General features: G+C 43.6%; 1 protein-coding gene across 4 annotated transcripts in view; it reads left to right on the top strand.

Annotated features, from left to right (window-relative positions):
* KLHL25 (kelch like family member 25) overlaps positions 1-22,713 on the top strand; it is a 43,496-nt gene extending 20,783 nt beyond the window's left edge. For 2 of the 4 annotated variants that reach the window (XM_075207746.1, XM_075207743.1), the window contains one exon: positions 12,585-14,859. In XM_075207746.1, the coding sequence (XP_075063847.1) occupies positions 12,593-14,362 (1,770 nt within the window). In that variant the 5' untranslated portion in view covers positions 12,585-12,592 and the 3' untranslated portion in view covers positions 14,363-14,859. Of the gene's footprint in view, positions 1-6,341; positions 6,396-12,584; positions 14,860-19,216 lie in introns of those variants that run through there. The other 2 variants (XM_075207744.1, XM_075207745.1) reach the window with 2 other exon arrangements.
* The last annotated feature ends 664 nt before the right edge of the window (positions 22,714-23,377 follow it).

Below are 23,377 nucleotides of genomic sequence, written 5' to 3'. Positions count from 1 at the left end.
CCGGGAGAACTACCTGGCCCTCTTTGCTAAGATCAAGTCTGAATTGCTCTCCTGGCGCTCACTGATCATTTCGTGGCTGGGCAGGATTATCTCTGTCAAAATTAACCTCCTCCCTAAGCTCCTCTATTATTTCCAGACCCTTCCTGTCCGAGTTCCCCTTTCGGATCTGACATTTATCCAAAAATGTCTCTCTAGGTTTATCTGGAACGGCCGGTCTCCCAGAATTAAGCTGGCTCTCTTAAAGAGACTCACCAGAGGTGGTAGGGGTTTCCCGGATTTGAAAATTTACTCTTGGGCGGCTCATTTGAGCCAGATCTAAGCCTCCTTTGCCCCCCCCCCCCCCCCCGCAGCACTGTCGTGGGTTGACATCGAATCCGCTTATCTTTGGTTATTGTCTTATCCGCCCTATTTGGTTATTGTCCTCCATCTTGCTATTGTCTCCCTGCTTATTCTTACCTGTTATCCGCTGTCCTTATTATCTTACTGTTCTGCTATCATTCTTACCTGTCTTCATTGTCCTTATTATCTCACTGTACTGTTGTTCCATGCCCTCCATGCCCTAATTCGTTATTATCTTCCACCTTTTCATTGACTTCCTGCCTTTGTTCTTACCTGTTTTTCACTGTCCCCACTATCTCACTGTTCTGTTACTCTTTCTCCCTACTATGCCTCCCCGCTCTCACTCCATACCCATACTCTCTCCCCGCCCTACCTCTCCCGTTCCTCCCCGCCATCCCCGCGTGCTGCTCATCTTGCTAACCTCATCCCCATTTCCCCCCTCTCCTCTCCCCCTTTCTTCTGTGCCCTCTGGAATGCCAGATCCGTCCGCAACAAGCTGACTGCTATCCACGACCTCTTTCTATCCAACTCCTTTAACCTTCTTGCCGTTACTGAAACCTGGCTCTCCGATTCTGATACTACTTCCCCCGCTGCCCTCTCCTATGGTGGCCTCTCCTTCACCCACTCCGCCAGGCCTGGTGCCCGCCCTGGCGGTGGAGTTGGCCTCCTCCTCTCCTCCACCTGTACTTTTCGTGTCATTCCCCCTGAACCCTCCCTCTCCTTCTCCTCTTTTGAAGCTCACTCCATCCGCCTCTTCTACCCCATCCATCTCCGCGTCACTGTCATCTACCGCCCCCCCTGGCCCCACCTCCCTCTTCCTTGACAACTTTGCTAGCTGGCTTCCTCACTACCTCTCCTCCGATCTCCCCTCGATCATTCTCGGTGACTTTAATATCCCCATCGACAACCCCACCTACCCTGCTTCCAGCAAACTGCTCACCCTCTCTTCCTCCCTTGGTCTCACCCAATGGACCTCCTCCTCTACCCACTGCCTTGGTCACTCCCTTGATCTTGTCTTCTCCTACCTATGTAATCTCTCCGACTTCTCCATCTCTCCCTTTCCTCTATCCGACCACCATCTTCTCTCCTTCTCTCTCTCCTCTTCTCCTGCTCCCCTCCCCCTGCCCAAACCTACTCTATCCATACGCAACCTCGATGCTCTTGACCCTGCCTCTCTGTCCTCCTCTCTCAATATCCTCCTTTCTCCCCTTTCCTCCCAGGCCTGCCCCAACCAGGCGGTCTCCTTCTACAATCACACCCTCACCTCCGCTCTGGACGCGGTCGCCCCTGCCCACTCCGTTCACCCCCGTTGCTCCAAACCCCAACCCTGGCACTCCAAATTTACCCGCTTCCTCCAAAAATGCTCCCGTTCCGCCGAACGTCACTGGAGAAAATCCCGCTCCCTGGCTGATTTCCTCCACTTTAAATTCATCCTTTCATACTACAGCTCTGCCCTCTCACTCGCTAAACAATCTTTCTTTAAATCCCTCATCTCTTCCCAGTCCTCTAACCCCCGCCGCCTCTTTGCCACCTTCAGCACTCTCCTGGCCCCCTCCCCCCACCCCCCTCCTCCCTGACTGCCTCTGATTTCGCCTCCTTCTTCTCCTCTAAAATCGAGGCCATCCGACTTGAAATCTCCTCCACTCTCTCTTCCACCCCTCCCACTCTTCTGTCCTCCCCCCCAACCACCCTTCCCTCCACTCCTTCCGTCCCACCACCGGCGAGGAAGTCCACTCTCTCATTTTATCCTCCCCCCCCCCCACTACCTGCCCCCCTGGATCCCATAGCCTCCCACCTTCTTCGCTCCCTTTCCCCCACCACCTGCTCCCACCTCGCTCACCTCTTTAATCTCTCCCTCTCCACTGGCATCTTCCCCTCCTCCTTCAAACATGCTCTCGTATCCCCCATTCTTAAGAAACCTAATCTCGACCCCACTTCTCTCTCGAACTATCGTCCCATATCTCTTCTCCCTTTTGCCTCCAAAATTCTTGAGGCTCGTCTGCAGTCGTCTCACCTCCTACCTTTCTGAATACTCCCTCCTTGATCCTCTCCAGTCTGGTTTCCGCCCCCTCCACTCCACTGAAACTGCCCTGGCTAAAGTCACCAATGACCTCCTCTCTGCAAAAGCCAGGGGCCACTTCTCCCTTCTCATCCTCCTTGACCTCTCTGCAGCCTTTGACACCGTTGACCACCCCCTCCTCCTTCACACCCTCCAGTCTTTCGGCCTCTCCGGCCCAGTCCTGTCCTGGTTCACCTCTTACCTTACTCACCATTCCTTCTCTGTCACCACCTCTGGGTCTCTCTCCCCCCCATCCACCCTTCCAGTCGGGGTCCCTCAGGGCTCTGTTCTGGGACCCTTACTCTTCTCTCTATACACCTCCTCCCTGGGTGAACTCATCAGCTCCTTCGGCTTCAGCTACCACCTTTACGCTGACGACACTCGACTATACCTCTCCTCTCCTGATCTCTCTCCCTCCCTCCTCTCTAGGGTGTCCGCCTGCCTCTCTGCCATCTCCTCCTGGATGTCCTCTCGATTCCTCCAGCTTAACCTTGCCAAAACTGAGCTCATAGTTTTTCCTCCCTCTCATACCCCATCCCCTTCTGACCTCTCCATCACTGTCGACAACACCTCTATCTCCCCTGTCCCCCAACTTCGCTACCTTGGTGTCATCCTTGACTCCTCTCTCTCCTTTGGCCCCCACATCCTCTCTCTTGCTAAATCCTGCCGCTTCCAGCTGCGCAACATCGCTCGCATCCGGCCCTTCCTCTCCCAAGATGCCACCAAATGCCTTATCCACTCTCTGATCATCTCCCGCCTGGACTACTGCAACCTCCTCCTCACTGGCCTCCCCCACTCTCATCTCGATCCCCTTCGATCCGTCCTTAACGCTGCAGCTAGGCTTATTTTCCTCTCTCGCCGCTCCTCTTTTGTCTCCCCCCTCTACCTAGCCCTTCACTGGCTCCCATTCCCCTTCAGAATCCTCTTTAAGCTCCTCACACTCACCTACAAGGCCCTCGCCAACTCCACTGCGCCCTACATCTCCACCCTCCTCTCTATTCATGCTCCATCCCGCCCTCTCCGTTCTGCCTCTGACCGTCGCCTCTCTTCCCCCCTTATAACCTCCTCCCACGCGCGTATATAAGACTTCGCCCGCGCTGCCCCCCTCCACTGGAACAAGCTCCCTCCCTCCATCAGAACTTCCCCTAATCTGTCCAGCTTCAAACGGGCCCTAAAAACCCACCTTTTTTTTTTTAAAGCCTTTCTGTCTCCCACTTAACTTCCTACCTTATCTTCTGCCTCTGTCCCCCTACTCTCCCTCTCTCCCCTGCGTCTCTCTGTCTGTCCACCCCTCCCCTTAGATTGTACGCTCCTCTGAGCAGGGCCATCTCTCCTCCTGTTTCCACCACTTCTAACTCTGCTCTCCAGCTACTTAGCCCTCCACCCCACGTCCACTCTCGCTTCCTCCTCCCCCCTGGGGGTCTCCCTGTCTTCCGCGCCCTCCTTCTTGGGCCCCATCGTTTGCGGATCCTCCCTCCCCCTTCCCTGCCCACTCTAGCTGTGCATTGAGCGTACTGAGTTGCTGTGTTTACTGTACTGTGCTGTCTCCCATTGTATTGTGATTTTGTTTGTCTCTGTACGGCGCTGCGGATGCCTTGTGGCGCCTTATAAATAAATATTAATAATAATAATAATAATCTTAATTTTCCAATCTTGTCCTGTATATGGGGTCTCTCAAAACAAACTAGATCTCCCCTTACCTCACAATGCCCTACCCTTCTATTCTCAGCTGCAATATGGGAGACCTGCGGACCCCATCTCAAGATACCGGTGTCTTCTCTTACTGTCCTACCTCTTTGGGGTAACCCTGCCTTTCCTCCTGGGCTCTCCTCTGCCTTCTATAGTCCCTGGGTCACTGTGGGAGTTTGATTTGTTGGAGACCTATTATTTCAGGGGGCCTTTATCTCCTGGGATGACCTACGCTCTAAATATCCAAGGCTCCATCCTAAATTCTATGAGTATTTCCAATTACGACACTTTGTGGGCTCTCTCCTCGGGGGGGCTCCTCTCCCCCCTCTAAGGTCTCCCTTTGAATCCCTATGTCTCTCCTCACCCTTGGGTAGGGGCATGATTTCCTCTATCTACAGCTTAATTCTCAATGTACTTTCACCTCCGGGCGGTAGGCATGAGAGGGAGTGGGAGAGGGATCTGGGCCCCCCCCCAGAGGAGGATTGCTGGGAAATCATAAGGGATCAAGTTGCCACCAGCTCTATCTCCACTTTGGTAAAGGAGAACGCATATAAAGTATACTATAGGTGGTACTATACACCTGACAAACTCACTAAAATGTTCCCCTCTAGTTCTCCATTATGTTGGCGGGGTTGTGGCCAGCTGGGCTCCTTTCTGCATATCTGGTGGTCCTGCCCTAAAATATCCTCCTTTTGGGACCGAGTTAGGGCCCTCCTCTCCTCCCTCCTTCCATGCCCTGTCCGGAAAGACCCATGGTCTTTTCTTCACTGTTACCCTTTGATTGAGGATGATAGAGAGTCTGCAAAATTGGCCTCCCATGTCCTGGCTGCTGCGCATTGCCTAGTAGCTAAGTCTTGGAAACAAGTTGATCCCCCCACTATGGTGGCCCTGCGATCCTATATCTGGTTTATTGCCCGGATGGAACAGATTACATACCACCTGCATGATAAGGATGATAAATTTCACCAGGTTTGGGCCCCTTGGCTTTACTTATAACCCCCTTACCTCCTGTACCATCTCCTTCCTCCTAAATAGACTCCCTAGGTTCATAGGTGGCCTTACTCTTGACTCTCGATGTTGTTTCCCTTCCCAGGGAATCTAAGCAGTAATCTCCTCTGAAACCCTCATTGCCCCTCTTCTATTTATTTGTTCCTCCTATTAAAAAGGAAGGATATGGTTGGGGAACTATGTGGATAATTGTGAAGAATGTTCTCTTCTTCTTTCAGTCTCGGTGGCGACCAGTGCCCCCCCCCCCCCCACACACTATATTGATATAAAAAGTGATAGTGTCTTGAGTATTCTGCATAACAATTGTATACTTACCTGCCTGTTTATTGACAACATCTGGCTATTTTATATATTTGCTACTCAAATATTTTCAGCTTCTTTGACTTATGCCCATGCAATGTACTGTTCTCTGTTTTGGTCTCTTGTCCTGCAAATGTACTAATTGTTGATTCTTATCTGTACATGATTGCTATTTTTCAAAATAAATAGTTAAAAAAAAAAAAAAATGTTTCAGCAACTTGATTTTTTGTTTTAGTCCTGAAATGTAGCCCGTACCCTAATTCTACGATTAACTCATGACCAAAATCAAATCCCCCCCCCCCCCCCCAAAGTGGAGCAAAGCTTGTTCGTACTTCACTTAACAAAGATCCATGATATCCAGGAACAGTCCCAACTACTAATGATCTAATTCTAGTTATTATTTTTCCTGGCAATACCCCTATGTTGCAGTATGACCAGATAGCTACACAGTAGAGTTTCACTTATTCTGTATATTGAATGTACTTCACTGTTCTTTATTTTCTGTGCTTCAAAAGTTAGTTTTAGTGGAGATGTATGAAACACAAAAATACATGATAACCAAGTGAAGTACACAGGTCCTGATGGGAATCGCCCCCCTATACTGTACCACGTGTGATGGGTTAGCTGTACATGTTTGGCAGTTTACTGGAAATTATTTTAGTTATTAGCAAATATAGCCTTCCACAGTACATTTAGAGTAAACCCAATCTTTAAATTAATGAGCTGATTTAGAATAGTAATTTTATTTCCAAATTACATGCAGACACCCATCCGACTAGACAGAAGGAAATACAGCGGGATGAGAGGACAATACTCTTTCATTTAATACCTGAGTGAGCTGAACATCGAGGGAAAATGGAGATTTCTAATGGATGACGTATATCCTGAAATGCACACTTTGTATGTAGTATTAGGTCTGATCATTTTTATCTCCTGTCTGCTGTAGAGTGAGAAGCAGCCGATGTGCAGAGATGTTAATGTGGCAGCGCTAACAGCTGAGGTAAATTGATGGTGAAATAAATGTCTGGTGTTGAGAATACGTCCACTGGATTGTGTGGAGGGCCTGGGATGACAATAAATGTACTAATTCTCCTAGACCAATGTTGGCTAACTTTTGACACTCCAGTTGTTGTGAAACTACAAGTTCCAGCATACCCTTCCAGCAATAAGCTGTGATATATTGGCAAAGCATGCTGGGACTTGTAGTTTCACAACACCTGGAGTGTCACAGGTTAGCCAACACTGTCCTAGACGGAGCTCTGGAGATGCTCCATGTAGTCATTTTCCCAGGAGCTCCTTCACTTTTGTAATACTGAAATGGCAAGTCCATTTCATTTGCTACTTTAAAATGGTGGTAAAGGGAGGTGTTTGAGCCACAGTATGTTACTGAAATCCATATTTTATTTTAATTTGTTTTTATTTAAACACACTCTTCAGTTCAAAGTAATTTTAGCATTTTTTGGAATTCAAATTCCATTGCTTACATTTTTTAATAAACTGTATAGTTGGGGGGGAAAAATCATTAACAATATTATTCACATCTCTCGCGAACAGAAATTCTGCAAAATATATAAAAACAGATCCATTTTTATAGCATTTTGAATACAGCATTTACTGTGGGTTTGAAGAATCTCTTTTGTTTGTGGTGTTGAAGTATTTCACTCTGCAAGATTAGATTTGTCACTTGGTGTGGTAGCTGCAGTGCCCCGCCTACCTCTAAAGTATAGTTTCATCTCTTGTACTTGGAGAGGGCGACTGTTGCAGTAGTTTGGTACATATACTGTATAATAGTATATAATATAGTGGCCATAAAAACATGGCCTCATTCTTCTTGTTTTATTTTAAATGAACTTTACAAAACCCTACTTCATTCTGATTGGTTTAATGTACGGGATCTACTAGCTTCAATACCACTGAGTGACAGTCCCAGTGTAATAAGTGCAGCAGAAAATCTCTGCAATGATCAGCAGTCTGGGCTCATTAATTGGCCCAAATGACATTTTCATCTCTCTGTTACATTCACTCTAAAAAATTGCTGTGTGTGTGTATATATGTATGTGTGTATATATGTATGTGTGTATATAAGTATGTGTGTGTGTGTGTGTATATATGTATATATATATATATATGTATATATATATATATATATATATATATATATATATATATATATATATATATATATATATATATATATATTCCTCAGCATTTTTTTTTACACTAGTAATCTCACAGTAAAGACCTGAAAGAAGAACACTCACCATTTCTCACACTGTATAATATGGATTTTACATATATCAACTGATACAGTCACTTAGAGCATTTTTGTATTTCCTCATTTTTCTAACAATGTCTAATGAATTAGGGCAATCATTTTTTTTTTTCTGCGCTTTTAAGGTAAAACATTGCTGGAGAACCATTGTTGGGCATTATTTGCAGGTTAGAGCTTGTTCAGTTAATTGCAGGAGTTTGTGCATTTGTCAGACATGAGCTCTTTGAATTGCTCATGTAATGTAGGCACAAGCCATATCCTATATCATTACACTGGGGATATGGTACTACATTGATCTGTCGATGAATTACAATGACTCACGCCATTGTGTTTTGCACAGAGTAAGCACAATTTCTGAGGTTCCTTTTAATTTTTTTTTTTTTTTTTTTCAGTGACTTCACTAAACAAATAATGTTGCGGTAATGAATCCCATGCTGGTTTCCTGCAGCAACCACATGACAGATGATGTCATGTCAGAATATAGAGATGTCTATCTAATGATTTGGCTTGGGACTCCTGGGAAATACTGCAATGCATTCTTATTTGTGTATCAGAAGATTACACATCTGAACTGCAAAATGATCAATTAGGATTATGCTGCTAGGGGTGTTTTTTTGTTTTGTTTTTGGGTTTTTTAATCTCCAAAATCATGCAATAATGTATCCAAACACTTGCCTTAATATGACTGTATAGATCGCATTGCCACCCATGTTGTTGAGCATAAAAAATCCCATTTAAGTGTCAGGTGTGAAAATACCTTACAGAAGTGGTTCCCACATCACAGTAACACTTCATAAATAAGATCTTCGTTTCAACATAGTTTTGTTAAATATGGATTCTTGGAGAGTTTTCAAATCAGTCCTCATAGGTTCCAGATTTTCCATGATTTTAGAGATGCTGTTTCTTAAAGGGCCATAGAGTCTAACATAAAAGCGTATTCAATATCCAAAGCATTGGTTTGTTTTTATACTTGTACTGAGTACAAGCTACATACCTGTCAGTGTTATTCTTTATAGGGCGCCATATGAGGTACACAGCAACGTACAGAGGGAAAACAACAAGGCAGTACATGGTATAACCGTACAATATAGTAAACAAATAACACTACAACTCTCAACACAGCCACTGGGGTGCAAAGGATATATTCAGAGCAGACTGAAACCTGTGCCCATTAGTGTGGGTGCAACTACACTAATGGACCCTGAACCTGATACCTCCTGAACCCTCCCTCTCCTTCTCCTCTTTTGAAGTCCACTCTATCCGTCTCTTCTACCCCATCCATCTCCGCGTCTCTGTCATATACCGCCCCCCTGGGCCCTCCTCCCTTTTCCTTGACAACTTTGCTGCCTGGCTCCCACACCACCTCTCCTCTGACATCCCCTCCATTATCCTTGGCGACTTCAATATCCCTATTGACAACCCCACCGACCCTGCTTCCGTCAAACTCCTTGCCCTTTCTTCCTCCCTTGGCCTCTCCCAATGGACCTCCTCTTCTACCCACTGCCTTGGTCACTCCCTTGACCTTGTCTTCTCCCACCGTTGCAGTCTGTCCGGCTTCTCTATCTCCCCCTTTCCACTCTCGGACCACCATCTCCTCTCATTCTCTCTCTCCTCTACTCCTGCACCCCTCCCCCCACCCAAATCTACCCGGTCCAGGCGCGATCTCGACACCCTTGATCCTGCTATTCTATCCTCTTCTCTCAAAACTCTCCTCTCTCCCCTTTCCACCCTGTCCTGCCCTAATCAGGCGGCCTCCCTCTATAACCAAACCCTCTCCTCTGCCCTCGATGCGGTTGCCCCTGCCCAGCCCATCCACCTTCGCTGCTCCAATCCCCAACCCTGGCACTCCAAACTTACCCGTTTCCTCCAAAAATGCTCTCGTACTGCCGAACGCCACTGGAGAAAATCTCGCTCCCTGGCTGATTTCCTCCACTTCAAGTTTATCCTCTCCTCCTACAGCTCTGCCCTCTCGCTCGCTAAGCAATCCTTCTTTAAATCCCTCCCAGTCCTCCAACCCCCGCCGCCTCTTCGCTACCTTTAACACTCTCCTGTCTCCCCCACCTCCCCCCCCCTCCCTTCCTCCTTATCTGCCACTGACTTCACCTCCTTTTTCTCCTCTAAAATCGCGGCCATCAGACTTGAAATCTCCTCCTCCACCCACTCTTCCGCCACCCCCCCTCTCGCCCTTCCTCCCCCCTCCACTCTCCCCCCCTCTTCCCCCAGCCACCAACTCCTTCTCTCCTTCCGCCCCACCTCGGGTGAGGAAGTCCACTCTCTCATTTCTTCTTCCCCCCCCTTCTACCTGCCCCCAGGACCCCATCCCTTCTCACCTTCTTCGCTCCTTTCCACCTCCACCTGCTCCCACCTCGCTCACCTCTTTAATCTGTCCCTCTCCACCGGCATCTTCCCCTCCACCTTTAAACATGCTCTCGTCTCACCCATTCTCAAGAAACCCAATCTTGACCCCACCTCACTCTCTAATTACCGCCCCATTTCCCTTCTCCCATTTGCCTCCAAAATACTCAAGAGACTTGTCTGCAACCGTCTCTCCACCTACCTCTCTGAACACTCCCTCCTTGACCCTCTCCAATCAGGTTTCCGCCCCCTCCATTCCACTGAAACTGCCCTGGCTAAAGTTACGAATGATCTCCTCTCGGCTAAAGCCATGGGCCACTACTCCCTCCTGATTCTCCTCGACCCCTCAGCGGCCTTTGACACCGTTGACCACCCTCTCCTGCTTCACACCCTTCAGTCCATTGGCCTCTCCGGTACCGTCCTCTCCTGGTTCACCTCTTACCTTGCCGACCGTTCCTTCTCTGTTTCCACCTCTGATTCTCTCTCCCCTTCTTCCTCCCTTCCAGTCGGGGTCCCTCAGGACTCTGTCCTTGGACCCTTACTATTCTCACTATACACCTCTTCTCTGGGTGCACTCATCAGCTCCTTCGGCCTCAAGTACCACCTTTATGCTGATGACACTCAACTCTACCTTTCCTCTCCTGATCTCTCTCCCTCCCTTCTTTCCAGGGTATCCGCATGCCTCTCTGCCATCTCCTCCTGGATGTCCTCTAGATTTCTTAAACTCAATCTTGCTAAAACTGAACTCATTGTCTTTCCTCCCTCTCGTACCTCCTTCCCCTCTGACCTCTCCATCACTGTTGACAACTCATCTATCTCCCCTGTTCCCTAACTCCGCTGCCTAGGTGTCATCCTCGACTCCTCTCTCTCCTTTGCCCCTCACATTCACTCTCTCGCCAAATCCTGCCGTTTCCAGCTTTGCAACATTGCCCGCATTCAGCCCTTCCTCTCCCAGGATGCCACCAAATCTCTCATTCACTCTCTGATTATCTCCCGCTTGGACTACTGCAACCTTCTCCTTATCGGCCTCCCCCTCTCTCATCTCGCTCCCCTTAGATCTGTACTTAATGCCGCTGCTAGGCTTATTTTCCTCTCTCGCCGTTCCACCTCTGTATCCCCACTCTACCAAGCCCTTCACTGGCTCCCCTTCCCCTACAGAATCCTTTTCAAGCTCCTCACTCTGACTTACAAGGCCCTCGCCAACTCCACTGCTCCCTACATCTCTAACCTTATCTCTATTCACACTCCCTCCCACTCACTGCGATCGTCCAATGATCGTCGCCTCTCTTCCCCTCTGATTACCTCCTCTCACGCACGTATCCAAGACTTCTCCCGCGCCGCTCCCCTCCATTGGAACAAGCTCCCCCGCTCCATCAGAACTTTCCCTAATCTGTCCTCTTTCAAACGAACATTAAAAACCCACCTTTTCCTTAAAGCCTTCCAGTCTCATGCCTAAACTCCCACCGGTCGGCTACCTCTCTTCTCATCCTTTCTTCCCTTCTCCCCCTTCCTCCCGTCTCTCCGTCTCATCCATGTGTCTGTCTGTCTTCCCCTCCCTTTAGATTGTTCGCTCCTTTGAGCAGGGCTCTCCTACCTTCTGTTTCCATCACTTTTAACTGCGCTCTCCAGCTACTCAGCTCACCTCCTCTCAGTCCCTCTGCCCTCTGTCTCCTCTCGCTTCTCTCCGCTCCCCTCTGTGACTCTCAACCTGTCATCCGTGCCCACCCTCTTGGGCCATAGTTACCTGCCTGTACTCACTTTTCCCCTCCATCCCTCTCATGTGTTGCTCTTAAAGTGGTCACATGCTGCCTGCATTAACGGAGTACTTCCAATTTTTTGTTTTCTTTTTATATTGATTTGGAAGTTGCAGAGGATTTAAGCTTTTGAGCAGGGCATTTTTTACCCATCTGTCTGTCTGTATTACCCAGTTTTGTTTTATTGCGGTTTGTTCCTAATTGTAAAGCACTACGGAAGTTTCTGATGCTATATAAATAAATGTTGGTGAATGCAGTGCACTAACAGACGTTTACCGGGTCTTTTCACTAGATAAGTGGACTAGACAACCATATAATTGGGGACACACGGATCTTGACACAAGAGTGTCGGTGACAAATTGTACGAGGTACTGCCACTCAGAGCTCAAGCAGAGTGCTGGGATCACTACTGGAACACCCTTTCTGATAGCGGTTATTGTCCAACGACATTTACTAGCATGTCTGATAATAGTCCAATCCAATTTAATGAGATTATTATTGAGCATATCACTTGAGGCCACACATGCGCAATATAGTCTCAATTGGACAAAATAGCTGACATTATTGTATTGCATTGTAGTTGCTGCTCTCTTCTGATCTGATTTCTTCTCTCTAGAGATAAACTGCGGCTCCCTTGAGTCCAAGGGCTGTTGTTAATGCTCCTGAAAAATACCATGGAGCCTACTTCGGTTTTTGAGCTTTAGTTTAGTGTGTTTGTGTAGAAGTGTTGTAAACCATTCATTTGAGTCTTGCTTAAAAACCTATAAGATGAAATAATTATTATTTCTTTGTTTCTTTTCTGCATTAGATGTCATCATGTCAGTCAGTGTCCATGAGAACCGCAAATCCCGGACCAGTTCTGGGTCTATGAATATTTCATTATACCACAAGCAAGCTCATCCAGACTGTGTGCTGAACCATCTCAACACCATGCGAAAGCAACAACTTTTTACCGATGTCACCCTGTGGGCAGGAGACCGCTCTTTCCCCTGCCACCGTGTGGTGCTGGCAGCCTGCAGCCAGTACTTTGAGGCCATGTTTAGTAATGGCTTGAAAGAGAGCCTTGATAACACTGTGAATTTCCACGACAGTCTTCATCCTGAAGTGTTGGAACTATTACTTGACTTTGCTTACTCTTCAAACATCATAATTAATGAAGAAAATGCTGAGTCCCTACTAGAGGCTGGAGATATGCTTCAGTTTCATGACATACGAGATGCTGCAGCAGAGTTTTTAGAAAAAAATCTTTATCCCTCAAATTGCTTGGGAATGCTGCTGCTGTCCGATGCTCATCAATGCAGACGACTGTACGAGTTGTCCTTGCTAATGTGTCTCGTTAACTTTGAAACCGTGCACAGGACAGAAGACTTTAACAGCCTCTCAAAAAACATTTTGCTCGACTTGGTTTCCAGTGATGAACTTGAGATTGAGGATGAGCAGGTGGTTTTCAATGCTGTACTACAGTGGGTTAAATATGACTTGGACAAAAGGAAAGATTATTTCCCGGAACTGTTAAAAAACATCAGGTTGGCTCTGCTCCCCTCTGAATCTCTGAAGGAAGCCGTTGCTTGCGAGGACTTGGTAATGGCCGATGAGAGGAGCAAATTAATTATGGAGGAGGCTGTTCATTGCAAGAGAAAGATACTGCAGAATGATGGCATTGTGACTAGCCTATGTGCTAAGCCTCGGAAAGCAGGCCATACTCTGCTGATTCTAGGTGGGCAGACATTTATGTGCGATAAAATTTACCAAGTTGATCACAAGGCTAAAGAAATCATTCCTAAAGCTGATCTGCCAAGTCCTAGGAAAGAATTTAGTGCCTGTGCCATTGGTTGCAAGGTTTATGTGACCGGTGGAAGGGGCTCTGAGAACGGAGTGTCTAAAGATGTTTGGGTGTATGACACCGTTCATGAGGAATGGTCTAAGGCTGCGCCCATGCTTATTGCAAGGTTTGGGCATGGCTCAGCGGAGTTACAAAACTGCCTCTGTGTAGTCGGAGGACATACAGCAGTTGCTGGAATTTTTCCAGCGTCCCCTTCAGTTTCATTAAAGCAAGTGGAGAAGTATGATCCGCTGTCTAATAAGTGGACAATGGTGGCACCACTAAGAGATGGTGTGAGCAATGCAGCTGTGGTCAGTGCCAAGCTGAAGCTTTTTGTATTTGGAGGAACAAGTATACACAGAGATCGGGTCTCCAAGGTGCAGTGCTATGACCCATTTGAAAACCGATGGAGTATAAAGGCAGAATGCCCCCAGCCATGGCGCTATACTGCTGCTGCTGTTCTGGGAAGCCAGATTTTCATTATGGGAGGGGACACAGAATTTACAGCTGCCTCTGCCTATCGATTTGACTGTGAAACAAATCAGTGGACACGAATTGGAGATATGACTGCCAAACGTATGTCTTGCCATGCTCTAGCCTCGGGCAATAAACTTTATGTAGTTGGAGGATACTTTGGCACTCAAAGGTGTAAAACACTAGACTGTTATGATCCAATATCTGACTCCTGGAATAGTATCACGACTGTGCCTTACTCCCTGATACCCACTGCTTTTGTGAGCACCTGGAAGCACGTGCCAGCGTGAACTTTATAACTGATCACTTCTCATGTCACTAAAAGGTAAACCAATGACGAGACAAATGTAGTTAGATATTTATAAATACCTGTTTTCTTTTTATTTCTGCAGTATTACAAGGAGCATTTACAAACAATAAAACATACCTAAGGTTTGAGATAAAATAAGGCAAACTTAAACATAGTAAATGTGACTTTAATCTAGTAAGGACATCAAATGTAACCATTATATTTCTATTAAGGTGAACGTAGCCCAAATTGTTTACACTTCCTATTAAACCCAGGTTTACACAGAAAAGGTTAGAAGAGGAATTGGGATGGGTAAGGTTAAGGATAGATCTTCTAAAATTCATATCCATGAACTTAGAGTATGCACTTATTAGCAGCAGATAAATCAGGACACATCTGGTACGTCGGGATGAAGTTTTCTCAAGTGTCATTTATGACAATTCCCTGAAATATTTTGCTACTGTCTCTTATGCAAAGAAATAAAACTATAATTTTGAAGTGAATGTGTACTATGCAACAATTTCAGACTGATTCAGTATGTCATGCAATAAACAAAGTTTTCCTTTTAATAATCCTTTAAAGTTTACCTTTTACCTTCCATACAGTAGTGAAAGCCATTTTGTGAGTGGATCAAATGCTTCATCTATGAGGGATGTCACTAGTTGTTAATAAACTGCCTTCTCATGAATTTTGGGTCAGCTCATAAAATAGCAGCCTGCATTATATTTAGGCAAAGTGTTCTCTTTAACTTAAACTGTTCAGGAGCCATTTTATTTTTTTTTCCTCATTTTCTTTTTCCAGTAGACCATCACTGTTAGATCATTACTGATATAATTGTGAAGCAGTCTGCTGGTTTGTGGAATTATTGTTAGTCATATTCTCTTTCGTCTATTGGAAAGAAAGAAAAAGAGGAATATAAATCAAGAAGACTCTGAGCAGATTGTGGTTTTCATCATTACCGGGGATGTCTGCCAAATATGACTGGGGAAAGGAGAACTGATTATTTGAAGAGAGCTGATCTTACCATTACCCCCAATTAATTGAATTGGAACTTAGACACACACACATGATGTGCAGGAAAAGTGAAAACCTTAGCTGAGACAGCATTCTGGGCTTTTTAGAAACCGAGCCCTGAATTTATTTTGTGGGCTGCTGTTGGCATCAACTCCATCATGATCATTTCCAGTGTTCTGACATTTTTAAGCTGCTATAATGTTAATCAACTGGCTACCTCATGACTTCATTAATCCTTTTATAAAGACTGCCAGCGTTCCCAGATCGAAGCAATAGATTCCAAGAACACTATGCAACCACTTGGCAAGGGAATGTGTTATAGAATTGGTTTAGCATAAAGGATCATTCAAATAGCACTGTAGAATTGTTTGTGTGGATATTTTAGTGAGACTGGTTAATCTTGGGTTAAACAGGCTTTCTTGAATAATATAAAATGTAATTCATTCTATGAGTGTTTCCCTGCTTTGATTCACCGGGAATGAAAATTATTTACAGAATATTTCCCTCACAAGGGTGTTTACTGATCTCCATAGAAATCTGGAAAATGTCAGCACTAGTCCTAATTATGGGTATGTATGTATAGATATGTATTTCCTTTATATAGCTTTCATTTAAAGCGTTGCTAAATTATAAAATACAGAACACAATTAAAAAGTGATTCAATAGAAAGAGAAGCCTAAAATTATTTCATCTATCTGAAATTCTATCTTATCTATTACTGTCTATTTATGTACAAATACATGTATATTTGCATAATAGCAGCATGGTGCCAACATCTAAAATATGGTGATTGTATTATGGGGTAAAGGTTGCTCTGACATTCTAGGAAGGAGGCAGAACACAGTGCACTCCCTCCCAGAGTTGCCAACTCTGAAATTAAAAACAAGCAACCACTTGGTGAAAAACAAGCCCAAACCAATCCTAAAAAGCCCAATTTACAGGGGACCGTCCTTTTCTATAACACTAATTTCTACAGTGAATCTCCATTTAGAAAACCTTTATAAACATAAGAGGACACATTTATACACTGATATGGCAAATGAAAAAGCAAATGCTGTAATTTAGGACACTGGTATGTCTATACCACACAGCCCCCATGATATAACAGTATAAGCAGTCTTCTGACATGAGCAGCTTACTGAAAGGGAGGGGAGGGTGTTATATATCAGTGTTACCTGCTATAAGTGCAGCGATCGAGTGTCTGTCACATCACAGCACTTATTTCAGTAGGTTGCTGTAGATCCGTCTTCCTATGATTTCTTCCACGTCCTTCTCTGACTCCACCCACCTACAAAGCGCCACTTTATTGGAGGAATTCTCTGCACAACCCGCCCACAAAGAAAAAAACCTAAATGCACCAATCACAAAATGGTAACAGAGAAAAAAAAAACCAAAAAAAACCGATTATGCAGCCTGAGGACTTGGAGAACGAGTCCAAGCCCAAAAACAAGCTACCCGCGGCAGTGAAAAAAAAACAACTTCACAAAAATAAGCCCAATTCCGCTTGTTATAAGCGGAATTGGCAACTATGCTCCCTCCTCCAGGTATACCATGTGACCTCCCTGCACTGTGCCGAGGAGGTCACATGACGTGGCAGTCAGCTGCCACCATTCTGATAAGACCGGGAGCAATTGGCTGGGGGCCACTGGTGAAGACTTTGCAGTCCTCCCTATCAAAAAGTTAAAGTGCTTTTGGTACAGGCATAAAATGATACATTTAACATGAAAGATAACAAAACTAAGTTATTACTTTTGTTCTTTAACTCTGCAAATAAGCTGGAGGGACATGGCTGCTGCATGCACTATCCATCCCCTTCCCCTATTCATTCTCCACCCTTACTGTGCATAGGACAACAATGTGCAAGACCTTGTCCAATTCCTGAGAAATGCAGACCCTCTCATGAAGTGTTCTAATTAAATAAATGGTGCAACATTTAGTACAACAGACTTTTATTGTTAAATGTAATGCAGTTATCAATGATAACACATGATAATAGTTATTTGTAGCAGTTGGGTGTTTTAAAATTGCCTTAACATTTTAGTGTTAACATCTTCGTGTGTGTGTGTGTGTGTGTATATATATATAATTATATACACAGCTGACAAGCAAGATAGATATATCTATGTGTGTTATGGAGCTCCGTATACAGATTATATATCCTATTCTTTACACTGCGTACTGTTGATTCAGGGGGTACATAGACAAAGTAATAAAAGCTGACTGTCTTTTTGTTTTGTTTTTTGTTGTCCCCAGGCCCTCTCCCTGGGGTACTCAGCTTCTCCACAGTCCCCAGCCCCCTTGGGTGAACATGAACACTGCAGATACATATTGCTTGTTGTGACATTCACTTGTGTTGTAAGAATGGGTACCACTTCAGCTACCCGCTGCCACTGTGAGGGATAGCATGTGGTCCATCAGGGCAGAAAAGGAAGGGGGTCATTTATAGAGAGCGTGTCAACACAGGACTTGTATGCCCCTCCTCCATTCGCGTATGTGAGCATTCAGTACCAGTGTACTGAAAGCTGGCAGTTTGATGTCACTGAAAGTTTCCCAAGAGTACACAGAGCATGCTCCTGCCAGTACAGGGGCTGTTCACACTCTGTTGTTCTGAATATGCCTAGCTGCTATTAAAGGTAAATAAGTGATATTCCATTACATTCGATCACTGTGGTTTCAAAGCACAAAACCTATTTATTAAGATGCAAGGGGATCGCACACAGAATAATCGGATGCATAGAAAAGAAAACAGCACAAAGAATAGAATGTTATCTAGTCTAGCACAGCAGTGTCTCTGGGGTACTCTGCCTTCCACTGGGCCAGAGTAGTACAATATATTCACAGGAATAGGGTCACAAATTACATTATTGCCAACATCAGGTCTCTGGTATATAGGTCATACAAGGACAATGGTCATTCCTGCAATGTTGAACTGAGCATAATAACTGGTGAATTTAGCACACACTGACAATGAGAATTGTTTACTAACCAATGCAATGTTGCATTCAGAATAGTGAAAGGCAATAAATCATGTTTGATGTCCCAAAGTAATTTTGAATCTTGTCAAAGACTCCGTAAATGAATATTGGTACAGCTTAAGCATATCTAATGTCTAAAGTTAGTATTGCATTGGCGTTGAGTGTTATTGAGTGAAAACCTCTTTCAGGAGACAACTCTCATTGTCCTCAGACCTCTTTGAATGGAAGCTCCCGCCATTCGCAATGCTTAGGCTAATCCTATTGCAAAATGATTCTCAATGGAAATATGATAGAACTGTGATATTGATACAACCAGCAATGTGGTTACCAGCGATCTCGCCGTCACCAAGCAATTACAATTGGCCGCATTTGCGGTGACATGCAGTCGCTAGTCTCGCAATCACACAGGCAAAACAATTTATAAGCAATTCAGATTGATTTAACCGATATTTTAATTTATCTTTAATACAGCCCTGAAGAGGGCTAGCTCCAGGAATGTGAAAAAGTGATTACAGAAAAAAATATACAGCTGTAACACACAGTAAATATAAACCTTCAGTTGTGTTTTGGTGACAGCTCCGCTTGAAGTCTGCTCCCTTCATTGTGCAATAGCTGCCGTATGACTAATAAGCAGATTGCCTCCTATTTTGCAATTGCTTTTTAGCTGCTATAATATTCTTTAAGGAGATGAATAGTTTTCTTTTTCATAACAATTTAGCTTTGCCCTGGAAGGATTGGCAGTGGATGAAATGATGTTCTCGTCATAACATGTATTTGCTGGGCAGATGCGCTAACTACATGCGGAACATTTTAAACCCTGAGGCTTTTCAACTTTTATGTTTGTTTTATGTCTCTTTTTGTAACAGATGTGTCCAGGGCTCTGAATGCTCCATTCTCGCTGTCTCTGTTTCAAGAAACTACCAGGTGTCTCATATATACAGAACAGTGGTTTCTTTGATTCCATGACGGTGAATCTCTCTGCAATGTGGATCAAGACTAAAAATGAAAGGAGAGAGAGTTTGGTAAACCGTTTTGTTTTCGCCATTTTTGCTTTTCACACTAGCGATAAGCTCCATACATAAATGATGACCGAGTGTTTGCATGTGATGAAACACAGTAAAGTAATAAGTAATTATTAAGGGGTAATATATTGCAAGTGCTATTAACATCCAAATACAACAAAACTTACATTATTCAACATACTGCATTTTTTGAAAGCTGTAATAACTTTCAAATTGAGCCACATATTAATTTGTTAGTGTGTGCACCTTTTTGTTCTCAATCACCATCTCCTGCTCATCCATGTATCCCCTGTTTTGCAGTGGGTGAAATACAATTCATTACCAGTCATATTGATATGATCACAGCAGTACAGATTATTTCAGTACAATTTCAGTTTGCCATTGGTTGGCAGGACCATGTTAACTTGTCTGATTGACCCTGTAACATGCAGGCCTATTTTTGCACAATGTCATGTGGTGAGGAGCATTGAGCCAAGTAGGTAGTGACAGAATGAGGCCCAGATAATAGAAGGAGCAGGGACCTCCAAAAGCACAGTTGCTTCTTCCTAATTCATACAATAACATACCATGTCTTCCCGAGCTATAATATAGACACAATAGCTGGCAATATATAGCAATTTTATTGCACAATCTGCATCAAATGCCACTTCTGCAATTAGCCATCGACCATGTGTGCAGTTAGTTATCGGCCTACTGTATTAATAGACCTCCATGAATCCAGCCAGTGAACTTTGCAGATATGTACAATTTGGGCAGTATGTGTACGGGCAAATTGAACACAAGTGTGAACATTTGGCAATTGGACCAATCATCCAGATCTTAATGTCTGTGGACATCCTAAGACTAAACTTTAATGTGCCTAAACCCAAAAATATCAGTATCCAGCTTTCTAAGCCTCTATACTTTTATAGACCTCTATATACTGTGCTCTACTTGTCCAGACCTCCAGGTTCAGTTTCTCACTATAAATATTCTCACAATTCAAACACCAACAGCGTTAGAGGGGAAGCGTTTTTTTTATTTGTTTTTTATGGATACACCTACTATGAAATCAGTTTTTACAATTTTGCGATTTGTAGGGTACAATAGAATAACTTTTAACTTTCTTTTTCTTGTAAATGTTATACTTTTTTCTTGGGACACCTGTGGATTTCTTTTAGACACATATCCAGATAAACTCCTTAGAGGGAAATTCAATTCCCCCCCCGAATTTGTGCGGCGTTGAAACTATTGCCGTTATTACGGTAGTTTTAACCCAGCTTTCTGCTCGCAGCTCAGGGCCTGCGCATTATTACGGCCTGCTCATTTTTACCGTAAAATCAGAAATAAAGCGCATTATTACCGTAAAACCGGTAATAAAGCGCATGCCGCGTTACTTTTACCTATAATGCGGCCAATTGATTTCCCCCCTTAGTGTTTTTTTTCGCCATTATGTGCCAGTACACTTTGCACATAACCATTTTGTATCCAGTTAGTGCTAATCCAGAAAATTTACTCCATAACAGGTATTTATAATTTACAACAGAAGTAACCATATGACAATATTTTGTTTTGTTTTCTTACCTAACAAAGGAGACCTAGTTGAGTCATTATGCATGTCCTCAAATAACTATTATTGTTGGAGAAGCTGTTGCCAGGTACTATCCCCTCTTGCTCAAGCCTTCACTGCCTCCCTTGCTCCAGGGGTATCTCTGGTGACCTTCTCATTGTGAGTTTCCCTTTTACTAACATGGAATCGCTCAGGTCTACACTGATTGCAAAAAGGGGTTAATTTAGAGTTAGATGCATTTGTGTTTGAAAAAAAAAAATAGTACTAAGTATGTTGAGTCAGCTGTGTCTTAAGAAGAGTCCAGCTCAAAATCCATAGTATTTTTGCCAGGCCTATTTGTACAAGTGTGTATACTTTCGCCTAACAATAGGGTAAGGCATAAGCGATGCGGCTTGACAGCAGTAAATGCTAAAGTTGTGTACTTGTATGCAATCTAATGATGTAATGATTTGTCATACACAAGATAATATTGATTTGATAGTTAATAATATATGCAAAAAGTCATTCATCTGTTGTATACTCTTAAAAATAAAAATGGGAATCTTTCCTGCAGTAGTCCCAATAGATATGTCAATTAAGTAATGCAAATAGATGGCCCTGACTTTATATAATATAGCTAATATTGAAATACTGTCACTTGGAGGAGTCAATACACAATCAGCCAATCAGAAGTGGCTCCATAGTGCTGCTGACAGTCATTCTCATTGTGTATCGTTGCGCCCGCAAAACAGATCCTTCCTAAAAGGATATGGCGATGTCTAATTATGTCACAGTTATGTGAACGCACACTTACTATACTCTGCTTATGCTTGCCTACCCCCAGTCCTCTTCTTTCTCAGACGGAAGGGGATGCAAGTGAGCAATCTAGATACGGGCGCAAGCAATGGCATATTCGATTTGAAAATGCGTTATGGAAGTAACTCAAATAGCTGGTATATACGCTCAACTCTAAATGAGCTCCAAAATTGTGTACCAATATTCAACCAATTGATTTACTAGTTTCAAGTATATGTATAGGATGTGTTATCCAGATACCAGTTATCTAGAAAGTTCTAAAAAATAGGACATAAAAGGAGATTTTTGCAGACATGACCACCAAGTGTGTCCTTCTATAGTCACTGTGAGGGGCAGTGCAAAGCAATACAATTGGCAAGTGTGAGTTAAATCCGCATAATTTTTTTATGTAATTTAGTATATTTTGGGTATGGTGCTTCAAACTGTGGTAAAAACCCTTATCCAAAAAACCTTAAGTCACAAGCATTCTGGATAAAAGATCCTATATCTGTAAATTGTATTCCTATGAATGTTATGGCTGCTTCTATTGGCAGTAGGTAACAGGCTCACATTTATGCTTTTTCCTGCAGATTGAAATTTATTATTCTTTTTATAGTATTATATTTATTACTTTTTTCACAAATGTATTTAACTGTATTAGCTTCTTTTGATCTGTATTTGTATGCATTTAAATCTGGAAACTGGTTTTCTGGATAAGTGAATAAAGTGACACTGTGATGCATATAGCACAAAAGTAATTGAAAAATGATCTTTACTGAGATTATTTACTATACTGTGCACAGTTTCAATCATGTAGGTCTGTTCCTGGCTGATTACATTTCTAAAATAAATGTGTTTGACAGTTTTAACACATGTTTACATTAGTTGCAGAGAAGTGAACCGTGTAGTTTAATTTAAAATTCAGAAACACTGGTGGTTTTTGTTATTGTAAATCTTTAGAAGACAAGTGATTACCTGCAATGTAAACTTTGAGATGCGCTCACTAATAAATATTACATTTACAACCAAACTTGGGGATCTGTCATTAATTTTGAAGAAGGTCTGTCCACCTCACTTCATCACCTTGCACCCTATATGCCATTATTTTTTTTTATTTTTTTTTTTAGTCTTGTCTGGAATTAGATTGAATAAAATAGCACACCTTACCTGCAGTACCTCCCCCTATGCCTGTAATGGTTCAGTGCAAGACATCCTTCATCCTGCTTGGATGGTTATTATAAAATTTGAGCTGCCCTCTCCCGTGATCTTCTCATTTGTATCAATGGGTGTTTTTCTGGGGAGGGGCATCAACACCACCAATGAATGTTTCAGTAATCCAGGCGATAGCAGTAAAAAGTATCTCCTGTACTATTACAGCCATGGGGGGACCAAACAAATTCATTTATCACCTCGGCACAGATCAGTGAGATGTTGTATTCTATTTACTTCCAACCAAAAGTAGACCCTAATTTGCATTCCAATGTCTGCTCCATGTGACCTTGAACTAATTACATTGTGTTAATGTATTTTCTCTTGTGCTGCTGTAAATGCTACAAAAAAATGTCAGTCGCATTGCACAAAGGTAAGTGGTTGAGCAATTCACTTTAAATAGACCAAAGCGAAATGTTGGTTAAGGAATGTGAATACATGTCCTCAACACAGTTTATAGATTTCTCACTGTC

The sequence above is a fragment of the Mixophyes fleayi genome, chromosome 4 (genome assembly GCF_038048845.1).
Source record: "Mixophyes fleayi isolate aMixFle1 chromosome 4, aMixFle1.hap1, whole genome shotgun sequence".
In the NCBI taxonomy this organism is placed as follows: Eukaryota; Metazoa; Chordata; class Amphibia; order Anura; family Limnodynastidae; genus Mixophyes; species Mixophyes fleayi.
Note: the sequence above shows the minus strand (reverse complement) of the source record. Positions and strands in the feature narration are given on the sequence as shown.